We start from the raw sequence: 21410 nt of genomic DNA, 5'->3' as shown, positions 1-21410 counted from the left end.
CTGTTCCTCCGTCTAAAGAATAAATGGCATTGATTTGTCTTGATCTGTGAGTCAGCACCATTGAAGAAAGAATAATCCATATTTTTACTCATAATTTACAAATAGCCTTTTCTTTTTCTTTTACGGTACCAGACTCAGTAGATTTCTCATCTAGAGACTTGTATTCTTGGCTTAGTGATTAAGGGCATGAGATGAACTCTTGTGTGGGTTCAAGCCCCTGTGCCTTTATTTATGGATGAGAGAGCCCGGGTAAATTCTTAGTTTTACATGCTTCTGCTTCTTTATCTGTAATAGAGTATAATAGTGTCTAACCTGGCCTGTAGTCCTAGCTATTCAGGAGGCAGAGATCTGGGGGTTGCTGTTTGAAACCAATCCAGGAAGGAAAGTTCCCTGAGAGTCTTAGAGCCACTAATCACCAAAAAAGCTGGAAGTAGAGATGTGGCTCAAGTGGTAGAGTACAAGTGGTGAGCAAAAAAAGCTAAAGGACAGTGCCCAGGTCCCGAGTTCAAGCCTCCACAATCAGGACACACACACGAGTTTCTATTTCATCAAAGTAGATTGTTGGTTGTGATCATGAAAGAATCAACTCAAAAGGGACACAACAAAATGTTCATTATTGTTGCAATTTTAAGTGTTGTTCCATAGTAATATAAAAGTATATCATTAATAATTTGAAAGTTTATCTACTGCCAACAAAATTTAGGTGAGAGATGCAGGATTTATTTTCCTCAATTTGGGCTTTCTATGGAATTCGAAAATTGGCTATCAAGAAAACAAATCTGCTACAAGAACATCCATGTTCATTATTTAAAAGGTAGCAGAGCTGAGTGCTAAATCTGGACCAAAGCGGGAAATGTGGGACACAGCCCTCGCTCCACTGTTCAAGTAAATTTCCTTGACTTTAGTAATTGCAAGTGGGATGTTAAGAATAAATGACTACCTTCACAAGGCCCCGGGTATAATCTCCAGAACTGCGAACACAAATAAACAAATAAATAACCATCAAAATGGCTGATTCTACAAAATTAGCACACATAAAATTTGCCTATGATGATCATATTTTTTTTTGAAATAAGTCCATTATAAGCCTATCTAAAATACTCTCTTCTCCATGTTGATTTCTGGAATATTTCAGCCTTTTTATGTCATCATCAGGTTGGTTGAAGTGATGTGTCGTATTTCCTACTGCTTTCTCTGTCTCTTTACTGGATAGATAAACAGATATGTATTAGCATATACACACATTTCTCCTGATGTTCAACATAGGCAGAAGAAATAGGAATAAATCAGCAACCACATATAAGTCAATAAAGTTTACTTGATTTTTATAGTTAAGATCACAAGTTTCAGTTTAAGTTGAAAGATTCTAGCTTCGCCCCCACCCCTCCAAGAACCCTGGTGGATTCAAAATAGGTCCTCCAGTGAGAAACTACATGAACATTTCATGATTTTATTTTTAAAATGGGAACACCTTTTACAGTTGTAGTCAGTTTTATTTCTGAAATATCACCCAATTCAGAAACAAATCATTGAGTATTTTCTCAGAAAATATTCATTTTCTGACTGGTCACTGGTTAAATATTTATTCAGAAATGGCCTGGAAGATGATTGCAGGGAAAAACAAATTATATTTTTATGCTACACCAACAAAGAAAGTAAAATTGAAGCTTATAAAACACTCTAATTTAGAAAGGAAGTTTTTCAGACTTTTTCATTTGCATCCAGGCCATTGGGGAAAAAACACTCAGAGCTATAAATTTATGCATATAAGAATGTTAAGATAAGTGAAACATTGACTTTTAAAGGTTGTATTCAAGGTTATTTATTATTCTATTCCAAAATATTTGTTTGCAAGGTATCAGTTCCTGAAGGTTTGACCACTAAGGAGAAAGAGAAGACAAGTAAGATAGTCTGCTTCTGCTTCAGAGTTTACAGTTTCATTGGAGAAACTAGCTGTGGATCAAAGGCTGGTGTATGCTACTGACTGTACTAGTTTGGCATTAGGATCTTACCTCATTACTGTAGTTGACATTTCTAATGTGCAATAATGGCAAAACATGACAGCATGTCTCTACTGTCCTAGCAAGTCTTTGTCAGTGGATTACTGAGTCCATTCACTTTGTATCATATTGGTAAACTAAAATCTTTTAACATTCTTACCTCCCCATTTAGGACATTTTCCCCTGCCTTTAAAATTTATCCCGTCATTTAAATTCTAGTTCAATCACATTTATTGACATTTACTTATAAAATGTTATAAATAGGATAGAAATCCCCAACAGGTAAAATATAAATTAAAAATGGAAGTAATGACCAAGTGAGATTATGAGACAGAAATATACAGATCTGTAGTTGTTACATTTTTGGCCTTTTTTTTTGTACTGGGGATTGAACCCAGGACATTGCACTTGCTAAGCAAGTGCTTTGCCATGTAGCTACATCCTAGCCCTAGTTGTTACATTTTTAATGCAGATTTGTCTTTGATTTCCTGCTGGCCAAACTGAAAACGCATATAGGCTCAAATTACTTAGTGTTCCTTGTGAAAAAGAAAAAACAATCAAGTTTTCCCAAGGACCAGAGGTCCTGATTCAAACTTCTTAATTTATTACATCAAGAATGATATAGGAAGTACTTGCTAATTTTAATGACTAATTTTTCTTGGTCCTAACCATAGAGATCAATTAGGAATGAGTTTAAAAGACAGTTTATTGAAAGTATCTTTATTTAAAGATGATTGTAGGCTGGGATATAGATTAATGGCACAGTACTTGTCAAACATAAGGCATACCCTTGGTTTGCTTGTAAGCAGTGATTTATAAAAAGTCAGAGCAAATCAGAGAGGGTAATCATAATTAATCATGAGCCATGCTGTTCACAGCATGGTCTCTAGATTACCACCAACAGCATCTGGGGATTTATAAAAATGCAGAATCTTAGACATGACCAAAACCACTAAATGAGGCACTGCATTTGAACAAGATTGCTGAGAGAGCTGTGTGGACATTAAATGTCCTGGAAAGGCCCGCTGGCATCTGCATGTCGTTCCAGTTCCTTGGGAAGCAGAGACTTGGAAGACCATGGTTTGCAGCCAGTCCAGGCAAAAGTTAGGGAGAGTATCTTAAAACATAAAGACCAAGAAGCAAAAGAAGGAAGAAGAGGGGAAGGAGGAGAAGGAAAATGAGAAGTGGAGGAGGATAAAAACAGAAAGAAAAAGGCTAGTGTGTGTGTGTGTGTGTACTTACAAGTGCAAGCATGCCCATCCTGTGGCTTGAACTCAGGGCCTGGGAGCTGTCCCCAAGCTGTTTTGCTCCAAGACTAGCATTCTACCATGTGAGTCACGGATCCACTTTCAACTTTTTTTGAATTTCATTGATGACATGTACTTTCCTCTCCTGCCTCGCGTCAAACCATGATTCTCAGATCTCAGCCCCTTGGTAGCTAGGATCACAGATGTGACCTAGCAACACTAGGTTCAACATGTTTTGAGATGTGTGAGAACAGTAGGAACAAACAGAACAGATATAAACTCAGTTTAAGAGGCAAGTAGATAACTGAAAAGTACATAACCATTATGTAAGAATTACAATAAGTGCAAAAAAAGAAACATAACCTATCCATGGAAGATAACTTTCTGCCATCTCAGTTACTCACAGTTAACCATGGTCAAAAAAAAACCTAAATGAAAAATTCCAGAAATAGGCAATTCATGATTTTTAAGTTGCATGCCACTCTGAATGGGTGATGAAATCTATGTCACTGCTGTATGCTGCTTGGGAAAAGAATAATCATTTGTCCAAAGTATCTAGCATATAATTGGAATTCATCAAGTATTTCTGGTACTTCGTTAGTTAGTAGTATCCTCAGTCATTGGATCAAATGTGGAGGGTGTGAAATGCTTGCATTCAAGAACCCTTAATTTTACTTAATACTCTGTGTTAATTTATTAATAATTGTACTGCTTTATATTAGTTATTGTTGTTAATATCTTACCATGCCCATTTTAGTATTATCTTAAATTAGCTGTACAAAGGGATTTCAATTCAACATGTCAGTTTATGAGTACAGTATCTTTATCAATGTAACCTTTCCCCTCATTCTTTCCATCTGTCCCCACCCTTACCCAGCAATACCTAATTTATAAACTAAATGTATATATAGGGAGGTAATATTTACAGCCATTTCCAAAAGTTGACCATCATCTATCCTTACATAAACTTGTCAAAATAAAATAGTTGCAGAATGCATGCCTTAGGGGGAAAACAGGTGTGTGTGTGTGTGTGTGTGTGTGTGTGTGTGTGTGTGTGTGTATGATAGCATCTCATTAGGTAACTAGGTAAGTGGTGTTATTTTTTCTAACAGTAGATAGACAGTAAAATGATATATGATACAAAGACATTATCCATATAGTTGTATATTCTCATACATGGCTGTAAATATTTAAGCAAAGTATTTAAAATGGGGAAAATGAAGAGGCAGGTGAGTTGTTATTTGTTTTGGTACTGGTATTAGAGCTTTACATCCTCAAGTCAGCTTTTTCACTTATGGCTGATTCTCTCCACTGGAATCTGACACTTTGCTGGCTAATTGGAGATAAAGTCTGTCTGTCTAGGCTCACTTCAAACCACGATCCTAGGTCTTAGTCTCCTGAGTAACTAGTATTACAGGCATAAACTATACACTCAGATTACTGTCAGTGCCCAGCTCAGGTGACTTTCTTTTCAAGAGACAGTACATTTTATTATAATTCCTCAGGAAGTTAATAACAGACACTCTTCTTAGTAAGGATCATAACACCCCCAAAGACCACTTTACTTTAATTTTTTATTTCACACATTTTTATTATCTTACAAAAGTTGTGTAAACACGTTGTCATTTAACAAAACAGTTTATGAATACAATGCATCTTGAGCAATGTCACCCATTTCAATATTTTTACCAACCCCTCCCAATACTCTCCTTCCTTCACTTTTCTTAATTTTGTGGATAAACATTGAATTTCTGACTGCATTCTCCCTCTCTTCTCTTCTTCATTTGTCTACCCCTCTCCTCTTGGCCTCACCCCATCGCTTTCAAGTATCCATTTCCAGGTGTTTGTTTTGTTGAAGTTTGACTTTGCCTTTCTAAGGAATTACATTATTTGAGTTCTCCTTTGAAGTTACCATATTTCAGTTAGTAAGTTCTCATACACTTGCATCCTACCAACAAGACACAAGTTTCTAAGCTAATTTCTAAGCTAATTTTAGCTTTCACAGAAAAGGAAAAAAGACCATTTTATAAAAATAAAATCACCTAACACATTAAAAAAAAGTAAAATGAACAGGATCCTTAGTCAACATGGCAGTTTGAAGCACAATCAAACTGCTATAGCCACAACTTCTGGGCAGTACATCTTCTTGAAATCTCAAGTGAGAATGATCAACTGTGTGATTTAAAATTTTTTTTAAAGCAGTGATTGTTTTTCAGGAGACAACACAGGCCAAAGAGTCTGATGATGCTGATATAGACATGATTTCACAAGCAAAGTGGAGTGATCCTTTGGGAGACTGGCAGCCCTAATGTTGTAATCACTTGGATACTGCAGAACCTGAAAAACATTCTTAAAGTATTGAAGTTATAAAAGAGTTATCTCTCAGAAATACATCATCAGAAGACATCAGGAGGTCATAATCAAATGCAGGTGATTTGGCCAAGGACAAAGAAGGGCTGTGTGGAACGTGCACTGGCTGTTCTCCAGCACAAGTCCAGATCAGAGAAAAAAGGAGAAGCAGCCCTCCACACAGCAGGAGAGCCTTCGTTCAGCCAGAGCTCAATGCAACACATCTCCAGGAAACAGAAAAGTGTTGAGTGGATTCCAGGTGACTCTTAAAACATGATGAACAGCTGAGTGTGGTAGTACATAGTACATGTCTGTAATCCCAACATGTGGGGGAAACTGGAGCAGGAAGTACAAGAGCTACGAGCCAGACTAGGCTACATAGTAAGACCCTGTGTCAAAATCTAAATTAGAAAAAAAAAGAACAAACAAACAAAAATCATGAAACATGGTGAACAGAGCTAATCTGACTGCTCTTTATTCTTCTCCTTCCACTAAGAAAGTCACAAATTAGAAAAAGAAGAAGAAACAAATGGAAAACCTGGAACACAGTGAACAGAACTAATGTGGATGTTCTTCATTCTCTCTCTCTCTCTTTTTTTTTTTTTTACTAAGGAAGTCATTGTGTGTGTGTGTGTGTGTGTACTGACAGTCACATATACACATACACACACATATATATGAATATACATATATAGGCAGAATAAGATACAGCAGGGTGACACATATATATGACATGATATATATGTACATATATTCTATACATATACTATTAATATACATACATATGTATACGAATAGGCAGGATAAGACACATCAGAGAGACTGAAGACATTGAGTATGTCACATTCTTCTTGACAAGAAGCTTAGTAGGGTCTCAGGGAAGCTTTCGTTGATCCCCCATTAGAATCCTTCACCAACTGATTTGCCACTTGCCAGATATTTTTACTCCAGACAACCACTTGCTCATAGATACATTCACATCATTCTATTGGATTCAAGTTGACTATGTCATCTAGAATATGTAGTATTTCGGTTACACTTATGTTTAAATAGACCTCTATAGGTATGCCTAAACGCAGGGTTGACCGTATTTTGTAGAAATATTCATTTAGAATATTTAACTAAATTAAAATTGAAATTCTGGACCACAATCTTGTGCATCCCATCTAGAATAAGTAAACTGGTTAATTTCCAAGTGTAACATTTTAGTCTTATTGATTACAATTTAGAAACTTTAAAGAACCTAAAGTATCCTGAACAAAATAACACATTAAATTACAAAATGAAATGTAAATGCTTTCAAATATCACCTTTTCCAGATTACAGATTTAGGGCTAAGTTAATAAAATTGGTTTAAGTAGAGTATTGTGCATATATGCATATGTGCCTTTTAAAAACTCTGGCATTTTCTAATCACTATATGACACAAGTTTTATCTTCTAATGTCTCCATGGAAATGGGCAATTACTACAAATCTTGGACTTTTCTATCTTATACCTAGAACTAGTATTACACATTCACTACCACAGCTTTGTTTATGTTTGTCAGAACAAGAAACTTCTTTGGTGCTGATACAAAGCAACCCATTTTTCTTTCTTTCTTTTTTTTACATGGTGATCCACATCAGAAAATTTTTCTCCATTAAGTATTTTTTCTAGAGCTATCCATCAGTCAAGAGTCTGGGTTGTCACCCTGACTCTATCACTTTCTGGTTTACTGACTTCAGGAAAAAATCTCTTGTTTTCTGAGCACTATTTTTTCTTCCTATATAATGCTAACAACCATGCCTAACTTGATTGCAATAGCGATTTGTTTTGTCCAAATGAATTAATATACAAGAATGTTCTTTAGGAAACTAGAAGCCATATAAGCTATTTTCATCATATAGTACCATCTAAAAGAAAGTTGACAATAAAAACCTTTGTGTGTTTAGATTTTTGCATCAAAAGCCAATTTAGTACAATTTCCTTTGCAGAAAATCTGCTAACATCTCTTAAAGTCTACAAAGCAGTTAAGCAGAGATTTCTTTTAAGTCAACAGAAAATTGATTTCTATATTTTCTTATAAAGATAGCATGTTAGGATTATGACATAAAAATCCACTATATTTGAAGTTTTATCTACATGAATTTTTAAAAAAATTCAGCAGGCCACAGTTAGAGTGAATTATACCAAAATTTATTGCTCCTCATGAAGAGTGATGAAAGTTAGTGTTGAAAGCTTTAGACTTCAGTGAATACTGATTGTTTTGAGCCAGGATGAGAATTAATTAGTGTTGGCAAATCTCATGGTAAGTCATTGAGTCATTTCAGTCTTTAAACTGAAAAGGCAGAAAATTCCAAGTATGTTTCAGTAGGAAGATACATAATCACTGACACAGAGAAGATAATAAATGCTTAGAAAAACATCACTCTATATATGAAAAAATTAATATACCTAAACTGAGATGAGATAGAAGAGATAACTGATTAGGAAAACCTCATTGTCTTATTTTCAGAAACTGCCACAGCCACTCTAACCTTCAGCAACCACTACTCTGAGCAGTCAATAACTATCAACATCAAAGTATGTATGACACTCTGCTAGCACAAAGATTAGCTATGCCCTTTTCATCTTTAAGCAATAACAATATTCTGAAATTAAAGTATGCATTTTTAAAAAAACATAATGTTCTTGCATATGTATTGGACTACAGTATGATATAACTTTTATATTTACCGGGAAACTTACAACTTAGTACAGTTTATTGCAATGCTGCATTATTCCAGTTGTTTTGTCTTATAAAATGTATCTATGAAATAAATAACAGGTCCTTACAATGGTGACTTTTGTTATTTTTTTCTGTAAATGTTGATGCAGCATGTTCCAGTATCTTAAAGGACACAATTTTTCAAATCATATTTGCAAATAAGAAAGCCTAGAGGTTTTACTTCTAGGTGTATCTAAGATATTTCAGGCAAGGCCTCTCTAAGGGCAGAAGACAGCAGTGGAAAACAGTTTATTCCTTCTTCGTGTGTGTGTGTGTGTGTGTGTGTGTGTGTGTGTGTGTCTGTGCGTGCGTGTGTTGACTGCAGTGCTCAAGCATCTTGAACAGCTGTGGCAGTTTTCATTCAACATTCTAAACCAATAATCATTCAATAATAATGCATCAATGTCACTGGCAAGTTCCCATTGCCCCACTTCCCAGGGCTCAGGGCCTGAACCCGAACCTGTGATTAATAACCTCATTCTGAGTGTCCTACAGCAGGAATTTATGTGTCATGGCTTTTCTGCCCTCTCAGACTCCCACCCAATCTACCTAGTTGACCTTCCTTCTATTATCTGCTTACCGTGCCGATGTGTCAGTGGTGTAAGGAGGGCTGCTTTTCCTCCTTTTAGGCAATATGCTCAAGCTATAGCTGTAGCTTAAAGACAAGTCAAAGCACCACTTCCAAGCTTACATCAACATCTATGACACAACCAAAGCATGCCCCTATGAGTCCTGTCCATAGGCAGTAGCTGCCCCCAAAGAGGGCATAGTCCACATAAGCCATTTCTGAGCTGGTCTTCTTAAAAACTAAAGGCGGAGAGCTGCCTCATCTGCTTCAGTATGGTCTAGCACATATCAAAGTTCTCCACATCATTGCCCATGTGCATTGCCCATGGCTCCTCTTGCAATGAGATCTCAATATACAGCCCAGGTTTTGCTGCTTTTCATGTTGGAGTTGGACAATACAAGACACACACGATCAGGAATCCAAGAAAATAAATTTATTAAACTTTGAAGGGAAAACTCCACAGACATAAAGAAAGTTAAATATATACTGCAGAACACAACTAGCCATACGAGTGAATAATGGCTTGTGTGGCCAGCAAAAGTACCAAAAATGACATTCTGAGACGGATTGAGGTATTTAGCTATTTTTTTTTGGCTATAGAAATGTGGTCAGCCTATTGTGAAAGAGTAAAATAGGTCTTCCAAACACATATCTTTAAGTTGAATTAGGTTCCATGTTGATGACATTTTCTCTGAAACTAAATTATGTATGTAGCTCTTGGAGAAAACCATAGCAGCAATGTTGCAGAAAAATCTATTAAACATCTATTACAAACTAATGTGTTGAACTTTTAAAACACTCAGTTCTAGATTTTCATGGTCTTTCTTGCAAGAAAGAGAGAATTTAAAATTCCTAACCATTAAGCTTCCTTTCCCAAAAGGTCTGAACTAAATGGCAATTAAAGCTGACATTAAAGTTTTAACTTTTAAAAAGCACTTAAAATGTGACATATTATTCAGTGAGATGAGTCCTATATTTTTTCCTAAATCTTTTAGGGAGTTATCCCCAAGAACGATGTTGAGGCCATTAAGGAATAGAAAAATAGTTTATAAGTCACTTAGGCCTTATTCTTCTGATTACTTGGTTTGAGGCCAATCTTCTGAGAGAAAATAGAACATCAGGAAATTTCTTTTATAAACTTAAATCCTATAAAAGGGTTGGCAAGAGAGAAAGTTTCTGCTACTTGTTTAATTAATTCTGAATTATTCCTTGGGATGGAAAATCTCATTTCTTCCTTCTTAAGGCGAATAATGAGCGTGTGTCTGGCTAGAAGTTGTGAAATAAACACCTACTCTTAGGCTTTCTGTCCTTTGCCCAGTTAATTTAAACAGATTTACTTCAACTCACAAGTGCTGCTTGTGCCTTATTCCTTTGTAGATGACTAAGAAATAAAGCCAGGATGTGTTTGAGAAGATACCATTGTGGAGGTGTTAGAGTTCCTTTCTCATGATCTGCATACTCTAACAATCTCACTCCAGGGGCCTGGCTAGCCAGAACCACCTATTAGTTCTTCTGGTTCTTAGCATGCAGCCTCTGTTTCAACTGAAATTTGGTGAAGACAGTTTGAAGTTTTGGTTATTGATATCTGTGTAAACACTTTAAAGTTCTCTAAATAAAAAAAATATTTGTTTAAAAATTCAGATTAAAATGAATATGTCCCAATAATGCAGGTTATTAGACATTTTGGAATTGTTTCAGAAATAGGGGGTATAAAAAGGGGCTTTGTAAAAAACTAACTTATTTGTTTTTCTTTAGGTACATTTGACCAAAGCATTAAGTCAGCTTTTGACTGTAGTTTCTACATTCCTTAGATGAGTCATTATGAACTACAGTGCACAGTGTGTAGTGTATTACAAAATAGCCATGCTTGAAGTTTAAATTATTTAAAATATCTTTCTTGATTTTATGTCAAAATAAATGTTTTACATATCCAAACTATTTTGCTAGCAGCTTTTGAGAGCTCATCTAGAGTTCTCAGTTCCCAATTATCTAATAAAGAAAAAATAATAATCTGTTCTGTGATTTGCAGTTTCTTGAATTGCAAAAGCCACCTGATTTGTGTGCTTTATCAAAAAGCAGTTTGCTATACGTTAAAATCATAGCCATTCAATGCTTAGTGTCACAAAATTAACACCCACAATAGTAAGACAATTACTGCTACCTAAAGTCTTTGAGACAATTCTTTAAAATATTTACAGTTTACCATGGGGATATCTATCTGATTTAAGCGTTTTTTTTTTCTTCTTATTTTAATATCATGTTCCAATGTTTCAGGAAAAGGCATCCAGACTCCACCCCACCCTCACACTTCCCTCAGCCCCACAGATCAGGTTACACGTTTTTGGTTTAAGCACTCATATTCTAGCTAGTCAGTTGGTTGCGCTTAGGTGTATCACTCTTGGGAATCAGATAAAGGCTATGGCATGATTTTATTCAGTTGGTCTGTGCTCACATAGCCACACGATGAGAGGAACTCTTTGTCAGACAAGGGCAAGGCAGTGGCATTGAGCAGGAGGCCCTGTGGAGACTGAACTATGTGAATGGAGGTATAATCTGGGACAGGCAACTCAGAAGTCGGGGTGTGTTCCGCTGTCCCACACCTCCCGGCAGTAGTGGTAAGGCTTTCTGTGGTGATGTAAATGTCCTCCTGGTTAAAGCGTGGTTCTACGAGCGACTTGACCTCTGTGTGAGGGGCCACCCAGATGCACTTCTTGGCATCGGCCTCGCAGAAGTAGGCGTTGTCCAGGGTGAAGTTCTCTTGGCAGAGTGATACTTCTTCTGCATGTACACTGTACTGGGGTGTCCCTGCCTTATGCTTTTGGCCTGGAGAAAGGACCACGCTCCCTGCTGGTGTAATGTCGCTTACCTGGGCATAAAAGTCAATGTTTGCCAGTGAACTCGGATTGTTTATCTGAGTAGGGACAACTTGGGGAATTGACTCGGTTTCCCCAATCAGAAGTGGTTGTGGTTTGTCTTCCTCTGCTAGGATTACACTGGGCAGGTGAGTGGCAGAGGAAGCATCAGGGTAAGATGAGTTACTTCTATTCTTCTGGTCAAGGCATAAGAGATCAGCTTCCCCTTTTAACCTCTGTGGTTGAGCCACTTCTGGGGTTCCATCACAAATGTCACTAGCATTGAAATCAGTCTCTAGAAGGTCAGGCTCATAGCAGCTGGTCCGCCCAGAGTCATCATCCTTTGCCCCAAGGAGATTCAGTGACTTCTGATGGTCACTGTTTAGAAGTCTGTCTGTATCTGACCCTTCAGCTTTTTCATCCAGATCATCAATATCTAGCTCAATAAATTCAACCCATGAGTCATCATTGTAGAATTCAGGTTTATAATGATCATGAATGGCTAAGATAGTGTTTACCTCCTCCAATTTTCCTTCCTAGAAAGCAGACAGAGAACGAAAATGCATAAAAGAAAGCAATAATAAGTAATTTTAAATCTAATCTGCAGAGCTTGCAAAAATTCTCAACATATATCAGTAGTGTTAACATATCACTTAATTCAAGATAGCTACAGTTTATTTGTGGGTTTATTAATCACCTTGAAGAGATCTGGATCAATTCCTTTAATCTTTGGAACTGGAACTGGAGGCAAAATCAGCATCTTAATCCTGGAAAACAAATATAAGTTTTGTTGGACATATCTTTAAAATGACACATTTCCATATTTCAAAACTTAGAAATAAGCTATTGACAATTTCACATAAGAAAGGAAAACTAGTAATCAGTTAATAATTTTAAAAATGCACAAGAAAATATTAACAAGAAAGACTTTATTTGAATTTCATTAAAAGAAAATATGGTTTTCCTGTCATCATCTTTTTTTCCCCTTTATGCTTTTCATTGATAGCCAATTTAGTATTTGGGAAGGAGAAGTTCGATTCTGCCTGGTGCCAACTTCCATGTCAGTTATAAAGAAGGAAATTTACTGTAATCTCCTCAGTAATTTGCAGAGAGAACAAAGAAAGAAAAAGGACCAATTCATATGGAGCCCATAGCAATTTATGTCCTTGAAAAAGGATAAGTTCATATGGTTCAAAGTATAAAATCATCTATGGAATCTTGAACCAGAATTTTATAGGGGTCATTTTACACAGGACAGACAAAATCTATAATTAGGATGGATTCTATTCACACTTACTGAGTCCATGCTATCTAGCAAAAGTCCTAGCACATGGCAGCTGCTAAGTAAGCACTCTTGGATAAATTTGAATAAACCAGATATTTTGTTAATGGTCTGAAGAAAAATGAGGAGAGGGTAACAAGTTTGACAAGAAATATACTCACTACCTTATGTATGTAACTGTAATCCCTCTGTACATCACCTTGACAATAAAATTAAATTAAAAAATCAAATAACAAATACTGAAAAAAAAAAACCCTCAGGATTGTTCATCCCAATTAACTAACTTTATGTTTAAAAAATAGAAAAACCTGCCATGCATTCAGGAATACCATTGTTGGGCACGAGACATTATTTGTGGATATCAGTTGCTATATTCTATTCAGTGTGAATAAACCTTAGAGAATGTTCAGTGATGAGCATTTCCTCTCAGTATTTCCACGTACCATTTTTACCTGATCACAGGGATACATCAAATTCCACTTTAAGAGTTGGTTTGAGCTGTCACTAATTAGGAGCTATGAAACACTGACACAGAAATAAATAATATAAAATATCAGCAATAACTATGAATGTCTCTGATGTCAGATAATACATTGCACTAGAATCTAGGTTGGCAATTATAGCCTGTGGGCCAACTTTGGCTTGCATTTCTTTTTTGATGGTACTTGTATTTGAACTCAGCACCTTGTGCTTGCCAAACCTGTTCCTCTACCACTTGAGCCTTATTCCAGATTTTCATCTGCTTTTGTAGATAAAGATTTCTTTGGTTATTGTTTGTGTTTTTGCTTTGTTCTTGTTTGTAAGTTTATCTGTTTTGGGGAAGGTAAAGGGGAAGCACAAAAATAGTGGGACAAAGAGTGAACAAATGTGGCACTCACTATGTTGAAAATGAACTATACAACTTGTGGGTGGGGACAGGAGGAAAAACTTGGGAGAGAGTGAGGGAAGGTGACATTATTCAAAAGAAATGTACTCATTACCTGACTTATGTAACTGTAACCCCTCGTACGTCACCTTTACAATAACAATAACAAATAAGGAAAGAAAATAATCCATTCTTCATTAAATTGGAGACTTATATCTGATAGAAATGTCATTATAATAATTCTTTCTGATAAGATAAATCGATCTTTAAATTTACAAAGGTCAAATTACCTTAAAAACAAATTAAAACCTTATAATAATACGCTCATTTCACTCCTGGTTTGATTTGTAGATGCCTCTTGGCTTTATGTGGGTTGACTGGAACTATAGGATTTCCAAGGACACAGGGCTTGCAAAGTAAAAGTCAGAAGAGTCTCAGACAAGCTGGGAGTGATAGGGACCCTACCTCTCGAAGAGCCAGACTATACTAGTTGTGACTAACCCATGAAACTTAAAAATGATCCTAAATCTCCTGTAGTGTGGTCAAAGTTTCTTTCAAAAACTGAGGATAAAAGTTTTCTGGGTTAATTAAAATTTTCACTCATGATGAACAAGAGAAATATCACATAACATATGGAAAGACACACAGATATCTAAAGAATTCACAAAAATGTACCAGAAGAGACTATTTCATACCTACCTCTGCTGTTTAGAAAATATGACTACAAATAGCATCGCCGTTAGCCCAAATATTCCAAAAGTAGTAGTTAAGAACCATGGAAACTCTAAATCTGGAAGACACAAAAAAGCATTTGTTTTTCAGAACTATGAATGGTGGAAACTAAGTTTACATTTCACCGTTTTTCTCTACATAAAATTATTTGCTAATGAATTCATCTAGTAAAGACAATGATCTCAGTTGATAACTAAGGAAACAGAATGAAATGAATTAGGATTTTCTGTTATAAACACATTATTCAATTATTAAATGCCTATTGTTTGAATGTTCTCACACTTCAAACATCTTTCAAGAGGAAAAGTACACACTTTAAACACAGTGCATGCTCAAAATGTCCTAACTGCTTTCATAATCTTATACATCACAAAAACAATAGAGTGTCAGTGCTTCAACTTTAGGTAAAAACTTCTGTTAAATTAAAGTAAATAATAACCACTTAAATCCTTTTTATCTTAGCATGGTAATACTTTCCTAGCTTCCAGGTTGAGAATCTATCACAAATATACAGACAGTACTTTTGTGTGTGTATGTGTGTGTGTGTGTACATGGTACTTTTTGTGTGTGTGCTGAACTAAGTGCCTCACACTTTTGCTTAGCTTTTTCACTCAAGGCTGGCACTCTGCCACTTGAGCCACCTCTAGTTCCTAAAGGAAGTATTTTTATTTGTGAATCATGACAGCAATATCTTATACTGGTGAAACAAAATTTATAGCTTTAAGAAAATCATGCAAGAGGAGGAGAAAGGGACAATGCAGTCAAGAATTCAATGTCTATCCCACAAAATTAAGAGGAGTGAGGGAAGGGATGGGGTAAGGGAAGGATGGGTGAGAATACTGAAAGGAGTGACATTGATCAATAGATATTCTATTCATAAACTGCTTTGTTAAATATCAACTCTTCTGTACAACTACTTAAAGATAATAAAAAATGTTAGTATCGCCCCTCAAAATATGCATCTGTATGCTTGTTCTAATAAGGCTCCTGTCTCTAGACTGTGTTATACTTTTTAGGAGACTCAATAGAATTAATTTGTAAAATGTACAGATTTTTCCCACTTACCTTACAGCTAGCTTCCAGCATAGTTAACACTTTTTAATTAAAAAACAAGTAGAATTAACCTTAATTTTGCTTTTTTTTTTTTAAAAAAAAGTATGCCTTTAGGACAAGGTTCCAGGAATGGTTGTTGCCATAAAATTTCCCTGAAGAACTACTACTTTAGTGACAGCCACACATTTTTGCCATGTGGTGTTTTCATTTTCATTCAATTAAAAATATTTTTCTATTGCTTTTGTTCTCTGTAACCTATGAGTTATTTAGATGAGTGTTAATCTTCAAATATTTGTGAATTTTTTTTACAGAGGTTTCTGTTATTTAATTTAATTCCATTGTGCTTGGAGCTCACATTACATATGTCTTAGATCCTTTCAAATTGAGACTCATTTTATGTCTCAAAGTATGGTGTACCTTTGAAAATGTATCATATGAGATTGAGAAGAATGCACATTGTGCCATGGTTAAATTGTATTCTCTGTCAACTAAATAAAGGTTGTTGATTATGTTTTTAAGTATTTTATTACTTTACTGATTTTCTGTAAACAAATAAATTACTGATTTTACTTGCTGTATCGATTAGACAGGGATACTGAAATCAATTATAATGGTTATCTATTTAGAAAAGCATGCCTTTATGCTATAATACAGTTTTCTTATTTAATAAGTAATAACAATGCCCCTCCAGAGATATTGTAATATTTGTTGGAAAGCAAATATCATTTTAGATCTTGTGGTGTCTATAATTTTTATACCAATGTCATATTCAGGAACATAAGGAGCTACTAGAACTTAAACTTTTTCTTAATGTTAAATGAAAAGTCAACCTTAAAAAACTTATACTATGTGGGAGAACTGTCCTAATGATGCCTTCTTGGATTGGTTGCCTGGGCACATTTTTGATATGACTATGTCTGGAGACAGTTACAATATATACAATGCTGTGTATGCTGTGGCTCAAGTTCTCCATGACATGCTTTTTTTTTTTTTTGCCAGTCCTGAGTCTTGGACTCAGGGCCTGAGCACTGTCCCTGGCTTCTTTTTGCTCAAGGCTAGCACTCTGCCTCTTGAGCCACAGTGCCAATTCTGGCCATTTTCTATATATGTGGTGCTGGGAAATCGAACCCTGGGCTTCATGTATACGAGGCAAGCACTCTTGCCAGTAGGCCATATTCCCAGCCCCCATGAAATGCTTTTATATCAAACAGAAGCATGAACAATGAGAAATAATAAGGGGACAGTTCCTCCCCCTGCACAGGTAAGGCCTTCTGTGTTGGATGGCATACACCAAGTAGAAAGTCACTTCATAGAGAGTTTTCTGACTATGAAATTAACTATTTCGGGAAACTTTACAAAATCTGAGAAACTATGGTTCTTTAAATGTCTGTAAATTGTCTAGGCATGTGTTCATATACTCTTCAGGAAAAGCAGGCCACTATCAGGGACAAGTTGTATTCCATGTTTCTAAAAATTCTTTTAATTACAAATAACATCAACATGATAATATCTAATGGCTTCAAAACTGTAAAATTGCCATTCCCTAAGCATTTCTTAAGTAATTGTGAACTATAACCTTCTGTACATAATTATCTGTATTTTCATAAGTAATCGACTTGTGTTCTATTTTGTATATTAAAAATTTATAAAATTCAAAACGTAGACATTCAAAAATTTAAAGAAAACTTATGCTAATTTAATTAAATTTTACCATGCTAAGCATAATGAACATGTAACAATGATAACTTTTATTGTAATAATTGAATTATATTGTTTTAAAACAAGAAGTCCCCTTTGAGCTCAGAAAAAAAATGGTGCATTAGAAGTTTCCATTTTAGTGCAGTTTGGTAAGATTCTGTCAGCAAATACAAATTTTAGCTAATGATTATTTTATTAACAAACCTCAACTCTTGACAAGGTGATGTACCTCTTTTGCTTACAATGGAGATAGTGTATAGACAATTTCCTTTTGTAAGTGATAGTGCTACATACTCACTTTTCATTACTAATTGCCTTCCTTTTTGTATCTAAAAGTTTTAATCCTTTTGGTGTGACTTGATATGTCTCTAGGCTTTCTTCTAAGTAACAGCCACATCTGCACTTTCTAAAACTCTTGAGCACCAGATTTATTTCCTGAGCCTTTACAAAAAAGAAAGACCCAAACCATTTTTTCTGATTAAAAATTCAAAACCCATTAAGTGTGTAAAAATTTAGAAGTATAAAACCATAAACAAAAGAACATGTCAGGCACAGGCATCTCACACTTATAATCTTAGCTTGTCAAGCAATTGAGATCTGAGAAATCCAAGTTTGGATCCAGCCTGGACAGACAAATCTGGGACACTCTTATCTCCATTTAACCAGCAAAAAGCCCAAAGTGGAGGTATAGCTCAAGTAACAGAATGTCAGCCATGGGAGAAAAAAAATCTGAGTGAGAGCTTGAGGCTCTGAACTTGGCACACACACACACACACACACACACACACACACACACACACACACAATGAAAACTTGTCTGAAATTCCACTGTACAGAGATAACTACTGTATTTTCTTTACTAAATTTCTGCCTGCTCCAAGACTTTTCCTAAAATTAAAAATCTGGAAATTAAATCCTCTTGCTTTTACAACACATAATATTGGTTACTAATAGTGATATAAAGTCTCTCACTCTGTTGCTTAATGTTAACACAAATGTTTTTTATCTGTTCAGTAGGCTTACAGTGTAGGCACATCTCCACGTGATATTGCCCAAAGTCATGCTACCATGTACGCATTTTGTTTACCTTCTTCACATGCAAAGGAGCTCATTTGAGGAAGTGTTACGTAGAGTACCTCGCTGAACACGCCATACTTTTCAGAGTTGCGTTGTCTGGATCTCACACGCACTTCATATTCTTTATCCAGTCTCAATGAGTACACCGGAACTGAGGTTGACATTACAGGGTCCATCTTTCAAGATAAACACATAAAAGCTTGTCTAAAGAGTCTACAAATTCACTCTTCAAGCATTTGTCCACTTGTATTCATAATGGATTCCCGTAAAGGGGGCAATATTTTACAATACCCAGAGGGAGTTTGCTATTTTCCAAAACACTGGGACAAATGTAAAGAATTATTTTCCTTTGGTGTAAACACAATGATATGGCAGTTTGCTTAATGAAGTACAGGTATATCTTTGTATTCGGCTGTCAGATGAAGACCACAGAGATGTTTCCTACTTGGTTGAGTATTTATAGTTCTGTATGGAGGAAGACATGAGAACAGAAAAACACACAAAGTATATTTCAAACCAAAACTAACTATAGTGTTTAGAAATTTATGAATCTGTGTTCCTTGGAAATTCTGGATAATCATTTTTTTTTCATAATCACTGACTTGGAAAGGGTCCTGGAAATGCCATAGTTTACTTTAACAAACTTTCAAGTAATTGTATTAGAAGCAAAAAATAAAAATCTACTTGTTCCAGAGGCTTAAACCAAGCTCAAAATAGTTGACTATTCAAAGATCTGTAAAGGAAAGTCGCTGTAGTGTTTGGTAGTGAGCATCAGTCTCATAACCCTTAAGGCCAGGCTATTGCTTTACCTCCCTAGAGAAGGGAGTGAGGTTATTAGATCCATACAACATGTTGCTGTCAAAGAGGACTCAACTAGTAAAAATGTTTTCCTCTAAAACATCAATATCCAGAGCAGGTACTTGATGTGCTTCTCATATGTTTTTTGGTAGCACGCCTTGTTCCTGTTTATAGAAAACTTGGAACATTCACTTTTCAACAGCATGGATTTTCACATAAATAACATTTTCCAAATTTGTCTTATTAAGCCAGAAGTTGGGCCTTCAGCATCTGAAACAAATTTCTCTTTCACTCTCGTTGGCTTCTACTCACAAAGTACTTCTCTTCCTTCCATGTATACATGACGTGGTTTGTTTGTGTCTTTTGCTGGGGCCTTTGAACATATATAATATTTTCATGCCTCAAATGCTTACAGCAGGACTCTGTATTATAAATTCACTTTTTAATATTAAAAAACTGATGTTTCTTTTTTTTGATCCCTGTTTTTCTATTTCTTTCCTTTTAGTCTTCAGAATTATATACAGGTTTTACTAACAGCAGAATAAAAAAGAAGGCTCCAGGGAGTTCACTTAGGACCCTTTCCCCCTCATATTCCTTCAACATGTCATACCTGCAATATCAAATTTTCTCATTTGGCACTTCCCCTACCCAATCCTGACATCGACTTGAATGGGGTCACCTATTCCTCATAGAAACCCTCAGTGTGAGTACTGTGTACTATGAAAGCTTAAATCTTTCCTGGCATATTCTCTCCACCTGACCCTGTTAGATAAGATAATTTTGTTATTATTTATTATATCTGAATGCCCAAATTTAACTGTAACAATTTTTTTTATGTGACACTATAGTTGCTTGAGGGAACTTACTGTCTTTAAAATATCTCAAATGCTGTTATATCCCTAAAAACTAGAGGAAAAACAAATTCATATCCAAGTTAGCAGAAATAAGAGAATGATAAATGTCTAAAATAAAATGAAATGGATATCAGAAAACAGTGGAATAATAAACTTCTAAAACAAAATGAAATAGATACCAGAGAAATAACCAAAGACATCTAAAGAAACAAGAGTTTCTGAAAAGACACCTCACAAAACTTACAAACCTTTAACTGGACTAGGAAAGATAACATTTAAATAAATGAAATTGGAGGAGGGAGGGGGACATGAGGGACAAGGCAACAAACAGTACAAGAAATGTATCCAACGCCCAACGTATGATACTGTAACCTCTCTGTACGTCAGTTTGAAAATAAAAATTTGAGAAAAAAAAAAATAATAATAAAATAAAATAAAAAAAAAAAAAAATAAATGAAATTGGAAGTGCAAAAAAAGACATTATAACTAATACCACAGAAATATAAAGATCTTAGGTTAGTACCACATGCAAAATTCAGCTAATCATGGGAAAATCATTGGCCAGTAAGTGTTTTTACCTCAGAGATGTCTCAGAATACAGAGGGATGTATTATGTTTGCTTCCCATATGCCACAGCGAGGGTTAAAAAGCTATGCACTGGGGCTGGGGATATGGCTTAGTGGTAGAGTGGTTGCCTAGAATGCATGAAGCCCTCCTGGGTTTGATTCCTCAGTACAACATACACAAAAAAAGTCTGAAGTGCTGCTGTGGCTCAAGTGGTAGAGTGCTAGCCTTGAGCAAAAGAAGCTCAGGGACAGTGCTCAGGCCCTAAGTTCAAGCCCCAGGACTGGCAAAACAAACAAACAAACACGCCCCCCCCCCAAAAAAAAAACAACCAACACACCTATGTAATCAAAAGTTGAGATATGACAAAATTAATGATGTTTGTGGCTTCATCAAACACATTCTTATCATGAACTTGGCTTCCTCTCCAGTTCCCCCACCTACCCACCGCCCCTCCACTCATCTTTTGTATGAGTACACAGTGGTGCAGAATACAGTGATGTTTAGTTAAGGTTGGCACTACTGTTTGAATGCTAATGTGACAACACTTTTTCCACCATTGCCTTTGAAACATTAGTAGAAATGTCAACAGTGAAGAAAAGGAAAGAGCATATTGGTATACTGTGAAAATAATACTGGCCTTTGTAAACTCCCTGAAAAAGAGTTTATGGTTACATCTAGATAACTGTTGCCCTCCAGGCCTAGCACAATGCCTTGAACAAA

The 21410-nt window shown here is 35.7% G+C and overlaps 1 protein-coding gene across 2 annotated transcripts in view; it reads right to left on the bottom strand.

Moving 5' to 3' along the window:
• Nucleotides 1-9330: 9330 nt before the first annotated feature.
• Nucleotides 9331-21410, bottom strand: part of Ghr (growth hormone receptor) — a 239746-nt gene continuing 227666 nt past the window's right edge. For both annotated transcript variants that reach the window (XM_048368191.1, XM_048368192.1), the window contains 4 exons: nucleotides 18482-18647; nucleotides 14611-14701; nucleotides 12462-12531; nucleotides 9331-12300 (listed from right to left, as the gene is read on the bottom strand). In XM_048368191.1, the coding sequence (XP_048224148.1) occupies nucleotides 11329-12300; nucleotides 12462-12531; nucleotides 14611-14701; nucleotides 18482-18647 (1299 nt within the window). In that variant the 3' untranslated portion in view covers nucleotides 9331-11328. The remainder of the gene's footprint in view (nucleotides 12301-12461; nucleotides 12532-14610; nucleotides 14702-18481; nucleotides 18648-21410) is intronic.

This window comes from Perognathus longimembris, chromosome 19 (genome assembly GCF_023159225.1).
Source record: "Perognathus longimembris pacificus isolate PPM17 chromosome 19, ASM2315922v1, whole genome shotgun sequence".
NCBI classification, from domain to species: Eukaryota; Metazoa; Chordata; class Mammalia; order Rodentia; family Heteromyidae; genus Perognathus; species Perognathus longimembris.
Note: the sequence above shows the minus strand (reverse complement) of the source record. Positions and strands in the feature narration are given on the sequence as shown.